The sequence below is a fragment of the Hemibagrus wyckioides genome, linkage group LG01 (genome assembly GCF_019097595.1).
Source record: "Hemibagrus wyckioides isolate EC202008001 linkage group LG01, SWU_Hwy_1.0, whole genome shotgun sequence".
In the NCBI taxonomy this organism is placed as follows: Eukaryota; Metazoa; Chordata; class Actinopteri; order Siluriformes; family Bagridae; genus Hemibagrus; species Hemibagrus wyckioides.
The window spans coordinates 11,796,139-11,807,981 of NC_080710.1; the positions used below are offsets into that span (position 1 = coordinate 11,796,139).

Here is an 11,843-nt window from a genome sequence, read left to right on the forward strand (position 1 = left end):
CTAAAATAAATAAATTGAAAAAACCACCATGAAAAACCACCAAAGTCAGTGACTAGGTGTTGTGGCAGTAATCAGTGAGTGAATCAACCCCGGGGTAACAGGAGAGATGTACATCTCCAATCGGAACAGCTTTTTATAGGGCAATTGTTTCTAAGACTCAAATTAAAGCTGAGCTTTATAGAAGAGTAGTACAAAGAAAGACATTATTGGAAAAAGGTCACATGAAATCAAGTGTTGGAGACTCAGCAAATGTGGAAAAGAATGTGTGCAGTGAAACCAAAACTGAACTTTTTAATCATTTCCTTGAGAACACCACACCCACCTTGAAGCATGGTGGTGGTAGCATTGTGTTGCTGGAATGTTTTTCATCATGAGGATGGTCCAAAAAAAAAAAGTCTCCAACTGTTCTGATAAAACTTGATCAATTATAGAGATATATCCCAGAAGACCTGCAGCTTTAGTTGTAGTCAGAGCTGTTTCTACCAAGTACTCTATCAGGAGGGTGAACATGTATCCAGCCCGCAACTTTCTGTTTCGTTTTTGTTTAATTAACCTTTGTGTAACAGCAGAAAATATTCTGCACCTTCAAATGTCATATATCATGAACATAACATTATAATCAAGGTCCATTTTAATTCCAGCTTGTTATGCTATAAAATTTGGAATATATATATATATATATATATATATATATATATATATATATATATATATATATATATATATATATATATATATATACATATACACACATATGTATACTATTAAAATATATCATTCTTCAAAGGGTTTTCAACAGAACATTTAAGATTTGTAAAAACTACAATACAAAGGCCCACTTGTCATGATGTCGCCCTCTTGTGGATCTTTTGACTTCGAAAATCTTGAATATTTTGTTTCCCATCCAGTTTCTCATACAGTGAGACATAAGTATATGTCTTTATTGCCTATGGTGTGATATCTTAAACGTTTACATGACATTTTCATATAATAAATCTTTGGAAGTGGTAAGGCCTTATTTTTTCAAGAGGGAAGTATGGAAGCAGTATGGTTCAGTTGTTACTGAAATCAAATGTCACTATCAGTACTGTGGAAATGGAGTTAAACCAAGTTTCCAGTGTTTCTATTTCTGTTTACATTTTAATTTCACTAATTGCAATTAGGTGTAAATCAGCATAATTTGTTTACTTGTTGGGTTTGGCATCAAAATGCTAACAAAAAAAAAATAAAGCGCATGATTTTTCTTTCCAAAGGTACAAGACTCAAACAAAATCAACACATTAATAATCAGGTGTATACAGTTTGACCGATGAAACAAATTTAAGTAATTTTGCAAGTAAATAAATTCTCTCAATTGAAGTGCTTTAATAAGAGGTATTGTCATATGGTTAAAGTAAAAATACTGATCTGAACAATATGATCTGTATTAGGAGAATATTTACACGCCATCTTTAATAAACCACAGCCAGATTTTCATATATAAGAGCTGAATTACAGGTATAAATAAAATATACGAATATATGACATTACTCGGATGGAATCAACGAGCTAAAGAATCGATTCATTTGAACTAATTCACTCAAATCAGTAAAATGAATCATTTTTAATCTTCAGATGGTTCGTGTTGGATCCCCTGACATCCGCGCCTCCTTTCTAACGTTTCCATTGGTCCCTCGCGCTGAAGCCCATCCTCGTCCGATTGCCCTAACCAATGAGATCCTCAGACGTCATCTGATGCTTTCCGAGTACGCGCCTCGGCAGAGCGGTCGCAAAGCCTTTCGGGATTTGTAGTGTCCAGGTGATCGTATTACAGCTGTGTTTAAGCAGTTAAAACTACAATACCCCAAATCCCCTTCGAAAAGTGGGAAGTCGGGTCTTTTCTTGTGGCACTCAGCAGGTAAAATAAAACTGCACTCACCATTGGCAGAGTAATGTTTTGGCACTGTCATTAGCTCGAGACAAGGACGAGAACAACATGGTAAGCGATACGTTTATTTTAATGTATCAGAAAGTATACTTTTACTTAAACTTTTAATTTCTCTTTACATCATGTTTAACCTGCTGTAAGAAATCAGATTAACCTTGTAGTTTTGTAGAGATCTAGATTTTGCTGTCAGCCTGTGAAGTAAGGTAAGATCTAACCTAATAACCAGCCTACATATTTAACAAAAAAGTTCACTAAATATTAGATTAGGTTAGAAATCACACTGATGAACATCTCATTAAAGATAAACAACAGGATGGAAATGTTGAAATCCTCACCTCCATGTATTCTGTATGCTTTGTGTTCAGGGAGACACTACCTGCAGTAAAGCTGGCCACCTGTCAGACCCACAGCTTTTCGACACATACTTTGAGAAGCTGCTGTGTGAGTTGACGGAGCAGGATTTCACAGATCCGGTACTTGCTGATGCTCTCAGCAGGCTCAAAGAGGTAAGTTCTACCTCTGACATCTTCATGCAGTGACAGAGGTCTTCAACCATTCTGGGTCTTTTACTATTTTCATTCTCGGACACTTTGATATGTCAGTCTGTCAAATCAAATTATACACAATTATACAAAAGACCGTCTTCCCACACTCCTTCAAATGGACTCATGGGCTCTCATATTCACAATCTGTTAAAACACTCATATAGAGATCTGTGTCGATATCTCTAATGTTGCTGCTACATACCAAAGTTTACATACTGCGCTAGAATATTCTCACTTTAAGTTTAATTTATTAGTATATGCATCAATCTGTTTCATCTTCTTCTAGTTTTCTTCTTCTACTTTTTCCTCTTCTTGTTTCGGCTATTAAGCAGTACGTATTTTCACAGTTCAGACAGTTTATATTTATTTACAGATATTTTATATTTTATACAGATGTTTACAAAAGCTTTTTGCACTAATGGACTTATACCATTTATCTTCATTTCAACCATTGTATTTTATTTATGTGATTTTATTTTGTATTTTATTTTTGTACAGTATTTGCACTGATCTTTTTTTTTTACCTACTCTGCATGCCTTAAATTGCCCCATGGGGATAAATAAAGTTTTTTTAATTTTATTGAAATAAATTGAAATACTTCATAAAAATACAATCAATAAGACTAAAATAAAGAGTAAAAAAATACCAAGAATAAAATTACAGTCAAATTATGATTAAAATAGAGTTAACTATATAGGTGGGAAAGGGTAGAAAGTACATTATATTGCTAAAGGTTTTGGGAAACATGGATGAGTGAGTTTGGTCTGGAGGAACTTCACAGAGTCCTGACCTCAACCTGATAGTGGAGACTGTGAGCTAGGCCAAAACTGGGACGTCTGCCTTTACATGCACATGAATTTAATATGGAGTTGTCCCGCCCTTTGCAGCTATAACAGCTTCAACTCTTCTGGGAAGGCTTTCCACAAGATTTAAGAGTGTGTTCATGGGAATTTTTGACCATTCCTCTAGAAGCACATTTGTGAGGTCAGGCACTGATTTTGGACGAGAAGGTCTGGCTCACAGTCTCCGCTCTAATTCATCCCAAAGGTGTTCTGTCAGGTTGAGGTCAGGACTCTGTGCAGGCCAGTCAAGTTCATCCACACCAAACTCGCTCATCCATGTCTTTATGAACCTTGCTTTGTGTACTGGTGTACAGTCATGTTGGAACAGGAAGGGGTCATCCCCAAACTGTTCACACAAAATAGGGAGCATGAAATTGTCCAAAATGTCTTGGTATGCTGAAGCATTAAGAGTTCCTTTCACTGGAACTAAGGGACCAAGCCCAAACCCCTGAAAAACAACACCTGAATTCAATGATTTGGAGGGGTGTCCCAAAACTTTTGGCAATATATTCTATATGGAAAAATATTTGTAAAAATGTATGTATAAATGAAGATCGGAGTTGGAACAGTATGACTATTGTGAGTAAAGTTCAGATGTGCCAACATTTGCAATTGTATTGAAGAAAGTGTGCAGTATATACGTAGTGCAAAATAAGGAGCAGTTTAGACGTTAAAAGTATCAGAACCCCTTAAGGCAAAGTATGAATTCGTTAATGTGAGATTCAAGAGTTTTTAAATCTGTTGTGTTTTATTAGATTTTTTCCATGAGAAAAGGGCAAAAACCAAATATTAAAAAAACTCTTCTCAGAGTAGCCCAAAAATGTGGAGTCCAACAAGAAGAACCATAAAGAGGATTTGAGTTATTAAGCAATATCAGAATTAGAATAGGACATTAAGCTAAAGTTTGAATAGTATAATGTGTAATTCTTCTGTAGTTGTAAGCAATGGTTAGATGCTTGCCTATGAGCCTGGCAATATTCTGCTACTTTGGTGTTTATAGAGCTCTCTGGTCTTTAGGTACTGCAGTACAATGCCACAGGAGGCAAGAGGAACCGTGGCTTGTCTGTGATTGGCTCACTGCGTGAGTTGATCCCGCCTGCCAAGCTGTCACCTGAAGAAGTGGAGCGTGCCCTGTTGGTTGGATGGTGCATTGAACTGGTAACTGATGAATTTTTCTAGTCTTGTGCTTTCCTCTCCTTGTTCTTTTCTTGTCCTTTCTTTTCCTTGACATATATATACAAACTTGTCTACTCTGCATGCCTTTCCCTGTCCTTTCTTGTCGTGTTAGCATGACAATATTTTGACAATATTTTCCCAGTAGAGCATCAGCCTTTCCAAGTAGAGCATCAGCCATCTTATTAATATAAATACATAACATCAGTTTCCTTTCATTTCTTTTCACCTCTTCAGCTGCAGGCCTTCTTCTTGGTAGCAGATGATATAATGGATGCCTCAGTAACACGGAGAGGTCAGCCATGCTGGTATAAGAAGGTAAGCCTTAGTAATGTGTATAACTTTTTTCTTGCCGAAATAATATTTTTGTCTAAATAAATTACTTCAGATATATACTTGCATCAGCATAATAAATATACAATTATTGAGCACTTTATTAGGAACTCCTGTACTCCTGCATCTTCATGCAAATATCTAACCAGCCAATCTTGTGGCAGCAGAGCAGTGTATAAAACCATACATAAATGGCTTCAGAAAATGCTTCAGAAAATGTTCATTAACAACCATTAGAATGGGGAACAAATGTGATCTCAGTGATTTTGACTGTAGCATTACTGTTGATGCCAGACAGGTTGGTTTAAATATTTATATAACTGATGATCTGGGATTTTCTCACACAACAACTAGTATCTAGAGTAATCATGCCAATTAAAATGGCCAGACTGGTTCTAGCCATAACAGATAACTGCTCTGTACAACTGTAGTGAGCAGAAAAGCATCTCAGAATTCACAACATATTAAACCCTGAAGCAGATGATCTACAACGGCAGAAGACCACATCAAGTTCTATTTCTGTCCGTTAAGAACAGAAAGCTGAGTCTGCAGAGGACACAGAGTAACCAAAACTGGACAGCTGAAGACTGGAAACACATGGCTTGATCTGATGAATCTCAATTTCTGCTTAAGATGGTAGGGTCAGAACATCAACAGCATAAATCCATGGTCCAACCTGCCTTGTGTCAACAGTACAGGCTGCTGGAGGTGGTGTAATGGTGTGGGGAATGCTTTCTTGGCACACTTTGGGCTGTTAATCCTAGTCAGTCATCACCTGACTGTCACAAACTATTTGAGTATTGTTGCTGATAATGTGCATCACTTCACGGCCACAAAATATCATCTTCTAATGGCTACCAGCATGATAATGAACCATTTTACTGAGCAAAAGTCCCTCAGACTGGTTTCATGAACATGACAATGAGTTCAGTGTTCTTCAGTCACCTTCGAAGTCACTTGATCTGAACACGGTAAAGCACCTTTGGGATGTGATGGTGAGATTCACAGCATGAAAGTACAGCTGAAAAATCTGCAGGAACTGCGTGACACAGTCGTGTCAACATGGAGCACAAATTCAAAGAAATCCATGCCACAAAGCACTGAGGCTTTTTTGAAAGCAAACAGCAGCCCTATCTAGTATTAGTACTGGTGTTCCTAATAAAGTGCTCTATGAGTGTTTTGGATTTTGTTTTTTTAGCATATGAAGATGAAGGCTCTTAGAATCTTGGACTGATAGAAACGATTCGAGCTGATCACTGAAAACGAACCACATGGCAAGGATGGAAAAATATTTACCACAGCTACTTCAAAACGGCTTCAAATAGTGCCATTAAGCACATTTACCTAGAAAAAAAGTAGTAATACTATTTTATTTTTTGATGCTGAGACAGAAGGTCATCACTGAAAATGGAACTTTAGGAGATTAACTGTTCAGGGATTGTGGGATTGTGTTACTAAGTGCTCTTAATGCAGAGTGCAGTATCAGATTATTGATTTATGTCAATTTTTTATCTTTCAGGAAGGCATTGGCCTGGATGCTATTAATGATGCTTTTCTCCTGGAGGGGTCCATCTACCGCCTTCTGCGTAGGCATTGCAGAAGGCAGCCCTATTACGTCCATTTGTTGGAGCTTTTTACTGAGGTGGAAATCCTCCATAAGTTCATAGCTGTTATATATGTAATTTATGAAATGATATCCAAATGTTCAGTGATTACCACACTGAAGATGTGTTTTAATTGGAGTGCATTCTTTGTTGCAGACATCGTTCCAGACAGAGCTGGGCCAAGCCCTCGATCTGATGACTGCTCCCCCAAACAAGATCGATTTACACCGTTTTACCATGGACAGGTGAGACTTTGTGTTTTATACATAGTTTATGCCTGGTTGACAAAAAACTGTAACCAAGGAGTGAGAAATAATGTTGCGTCATGTGAAGTACAGATTAATAATCAGCATGGAATGTGTCAGTATACATCATGTGCAATTTTCTTTTGTCTTTTGACTTAAATGGATTGATTTTTGTCCCAGATATAAAGCCATAGTGAAGTACAAGACTGCATTCTACTCTTTTTATCTTCCAGTGGCTGCAGCAATGTATATGGTGAGTCTGAGATTTATCTAGCACTTAAAAAAAGGAATAATAAAGATAAATCCTTTTGCTGTCTGTGCGCTATTCTTACTGTATTACCTCACCAGCAATTTTTTATTCCCTCACCACCAGAATTTGTTATATTGATACTCTTAGCGGGCTTTCACACTGGCACTTTAATCTGAAACAGAGCATTGTTTGTATGAAAAATTGGTTATATGAAACCTGTCATGTGGACCAATAAGCGCAGTGTGGTACCGAACCCGAGACTACCTGTAGGAGGTGGTGTGAGTTCGGTTGCACTGGAAGTGTGCCACAGTTCCGATGAAAGTAAAAAGCAACTCGTACTTGAGTCTGCACTTGTTCAGGAAAAAAAGTAATCTGTGTGTGTGTTTTAGCCGAAGACATCATTAGTGTCTACAACACACTTAAGCATGATTGGCTGGGGAATGTTGTGGGTTTTGATTGAATCAAAAGCGGGTCTGAAACCAGACCAATGCTGTAGGGCCACTAGGAACAATCACACTTGAATTTGGACAACAGCAAAACATGCCCAGTGTGAAAGGTTTATGACCTAGTATACTAGTAATAGGAAGTATTTATTGATAGAAACTTAAACACACTTCTGTAAAGCATTTATGGGAAGTTCTTTATAACCAAATGAATAATCTTTCACAAGCAAATGCATTCTGTTACCCAGACATGGCTGTCTGTTACTGTCAGTTTATTTGGATCAAGGTGAAAGTTTGTGTTTCAAACTGGAATTCTCAGGTCAAACTCGCTCAAATCCTTACTCTTGCCCATTTTTCCTGCTTCTAACACATCAACTTTGAGGACAAAATGTTCACTTGCTGCCTAATATATCCCACCCACTAACAGGTGCCATGATGAGGAGATCATCAGTGTTATTCACTTCACCTCTCACTGCTCATAATGTTATGCCTGATTGCCTATTTATATTATATGACTTTTTATTATTTCATGCTGGACCACTGGCATGTTCCTTTAGATGACTGGATGGGTTTAATGTTGAATTTATTGTTGCTATTCACCACAGGCAGGTATTGACAGTGAAGTGGAACACAACAATGCTAAACACATCTTGCTTGAAATGGGAGAGTTCTTTCAGATTCAGGTACCAACTTCAGCACACTTTAGCCTCATATATCTACAAATCTTACTGAATATATTTGCAGTTATAATATCATGGTGTGCATATCCTTGTTAGGACGATTACTTGGATTGCTATGGTGATCCTGCTGTAACGGGCAAGATTGGCACTGACATCCAGGACAATAAGTGCAGCTGGCTTGTGGTGACGGCACTGAGGGTGATGACCCCCGAGCAGAGGGTGGAGCTAGAGGTGAGAATGGATTCATCAATTCATCAACACATGCATTACTGATAAACAGGAAATATTGTGTTTACAAGGCAATATATCAAAGGACTGCATCACTTCTGGTCTCAAGGTTGAATGTGTAAATGCAGGAGCTAAAACTGTAACTGTAACCTAAGATATTAAGATTTAATCAGAAACGTGATGAATTGCATTGTCCTTACTGCTGCTTCCATTCAGCGCTGCTTCACTGACCTTCTCTGTCTCTGTCAGGCATGCTATGGCCGGAGCGATGCTGAGAGCGTAGAGCGAGTGAAGGCACTTTATGACACTCTGGAAATGCCTCTACGATACCACCAGTACGAGGAAGAGAGCTACCTGCGACTCCAAAACCTCATCCAGCAGCATGCACAAAACCTTTCCCATGCAGTTTTTCTTAACTTTGCCAAGAAAATCTATAAGAGAAACAAATGAGGATTTTTATTTTGCAAGAGCATGGAAAACTATGTAAAGGAAGTTTAATGAAAAACAGCACAAAAAATGGAAAGTAGTGCATTTAATCAGTGGTGTAAATATGTTCCCAAAAGTATAGACATGTATGTCTAAAAACTTTAGAAATATGGTATTTTTTCACACAAGTGTTGGCCGTTGAAACTTTTGAGAGATCTATTTCCATAATTATACTTGTTTTATCAGTAAAGGTAATAGCAGTCTTGTGGCCCGGGAGATGATATTTCATAAAAGATATCAGCTTAAGGCAGAGGGAAACAAAATGTTGGTTATCTGGCAGCGATTGGTACCGATCCGATCTGTTACTCTGTTCTCCTCAGTGGGTTCTTTATTTGGCTTTGTGCATTGTTTAAAGACTGAACTACCACTGCTGAAGCAGAAATGAACTCAAACAGAAATCCCTAACTGTCTCCACTGTTCATCTGTTTACCAACCTGTTTTTCTGCCAAAGATATTATCCGTGGTAGGATAAATAGCTTTCTGATGGGAACTGCTAAAAAGAAGCGAATCAGAAATTACTGTGACAATGAAAAATATTTTAAAGTATTTATAATGTAAAACTGAAACGGTGCTGTGTTTCAAATCCCAGCCATTTACTGTCAACCTGGATGCTGTTAATAAAAAAGGTCACATAATATCCATAATTGACATGGGTGTTTTTTTGTTTGTTTATTTGTTTGTTTTTAACAATTTTAAATATTCGTCAGCCTGTGGATGAATTGAGATTGATGTGGCTAGTGTCATTATCTGACAAAAAGAGACTAATGTAGTCTAGTGTATTATGGTGTTTGTCATGCTGTTGCTGGAAGTGAAGCATGATTACAGCCTGCTTGTACTTTAATCATAATGAGCAGTTTTCGTTTTTCTTTCATCATCAGACTAAAAATACACCCATAATTTATATATTTTTCACTCCTTATGAACTGTGATCACTTCTAGTAACCTATACTCAATTAAGTGCAATATAGCACTTTTGCCAAAGTAGTGTCCGAAAGAAGCGAGATATTGAATAAAAAATTTATAATCTGAAAATATACAATTAAAATGACGTATATCAATGACAATTTTAGTAATAATAAATAGATTCAAATAGGATTTGTGGATATTGTGAATGTGTGATCAGAGAAAATCAGTGTATTACAGGACACTGGTTTTCCCCCTGAGTCTCATTTATAGTATTCTATGAATTATGAAAATATTTTTTTAAAAACCTTTCTTTTTCAAGTACAATAAGTATTGATAACATTCTTAAATGGTGTTAATATTTAAATATGACATAAATTCATCCAATGTATGCAGGTTAGTCTGTGGCTAAGCTCTGTAAACCACAGAACCCGGATGAAATGAACCGCTCTGGTTGGTCCAGCCGACTTCCGGGATGCTCCAGTGGATATTGTTTATAAAGATCTTTTATAAAAACATGCTTTTCAGCTTTATACGTTTTCATATATACTTTTTTAACCACACAGGAACCACTAATACAGGAACCAGAAACCCTTGAAATAATTAGAAGACTAGCAGTAAATAAGGTTCATAATTCCTTCGGGATTTTCCTCCCTCTCCAGCGACACCGGTTTTCTGATACTGCAATGAGTGCGTTAAGAGCAAGGTTGCCAGGTCTGCAAGAAAACAGCAACAGTGGTGCTTTGATCAGAATATACAGCTCTGGAAAAAAAATAACAGACCACTGCCCAATCTCCAGATTTGAACCTATTGAAAACCTCTGGAATGTCATCAAGAGGAAGATGGATGGTCACAAACCATCAAGCAAAGCTGAGCTTTTTTGCAAACAGAGTGGTATAAAGTTTCCCAACAGCAATGTGAAAAACTGGAGAGCATGGAGCCAAAACACATGTAAATCGGTTATTCCAACAAATACTGATTTCTTAATGTTATTTAGACAAAGCATTAACACAATTTGTTTACAAATTATTTGCATTTTGTTTTATTTGAGTTATTAAAGCTCTGCAAATACTGCATGATCTTGGGTTATTTTGATGTGATGTCATTTCCTTTAAATATACACTCTAAATAACAATAGTTATATTTTGAATTTAGGAGAAATATTGAGAGCAGTTCACAAAAAAATGAAACAAAACTGTTCATCTCACCAATACATGCACCTGTAAGAAAAAAACATAAGAAACTGATTATTTTGCAGTGGTCTCTCTTTTTTTTTCTTTCCCAGAGCTGTATTCACAATATAAATTCTTCCAAACCTCCTTTTCAAATCCAAAAGGAAAAATGACTATTAATATCATACAACACATTTAAAGTAAGCAATATTAAAACATATTGTTTCTCCAAATGGATTATGTAGACAAGTTCCCAAACTGGTCTCGGAGTACACCCTTTTCTTTCCCATTTTAGCATTTTCCCTGCTTTAACACACCTGAATCAAATAATAGGTTACTTAACAGACCTTCCTAAGAAATTAAGGAAAACACTCAATCAATGTACAGGACAAGGGGTATTTCTGGGCCAGGTTTGGGAACCTGTGAAACCATTGTTGATGGGTGTTGTACTGCAAGTGGGAAAGCATAGCTAGGGCTTCAGTGATATTATTTTTATTTAGTTTTACTCATCATTATAAACTTTATTATCGTTTAATTATAATGTTACAATCACTTTCAGTTACGATAAGTTTGAGAACTTATGGTTTATTGTCACTAGCAAATACACTCACTCTCTATTTAAAAGGAACACAGGTACACATGCTTATTTAGGCAGTTATCCAATTAGCCAATCATGTGAGAGCAGCACAATGCATACAATCACGCAGAGGCAGCTCAAGAACTTCAGTTAATGTTCAAAATTAAACATTAGAATGGGAAAAATGTGATTATGACTGATTATTGGTTTCAGTTTGTTGCTGCCAGATTGGAGTATTTTGGAAACAGCTGAGCTCCTGGGATTTTCACACGCAACAAGATAGATAGATAGATAGATAGATAGATAGATAGATAGATAGATAGATAGATAGATAGATTTAAACATTCATTCATTCATTGCTCTTCGGTAATTGGTTTAACCTGGTCCAGGCTGCAGAGGAAACAATTGAAGATAAACAGCGGACCTGGCAACAT

At 36.8% G+C, this 11,843-nt stretch overlaps 1 protein-coding gene across 1 annotated transcript; it reads left to right on the top strand.

The window, feature by feature from the left end:
* The first annotated feature begins 1,850 nt into the window (after positions 1-1,850).
* On the top strand, positions 1,851-9,394 carry fdps (farnesyl diphosphate synthase (farnesyl pyrophosphate synthetase, dimethylallyltranstransferase, geranyltranstransferase)). The gene is made up of 10 exons (XM_058401000.1): positions 1,851-1,978; positions 2,293-2,433; positions 4,333-4,473; positions 4,726-4,806; positions 6,341-6,463; positions 6,582-6,670; positions 6,851-6,923; positions 7,969-8,046; positions 8,140-8,274; positions 8,521-9,394. Exons 1-10 carry the CDS (start codon positions 1,976-1,978, stop codon positions 8,719-8,721), a joined length of 1,065 nt encoding a protein of 354 aa, XP_058256983.1. The 5' UTR covers positions 1,851-1,975; the 3' UTR covers positions 8,722-9,394.
* Positions 9,395-11,843: the final 2,449 nt, after the last annotated feature.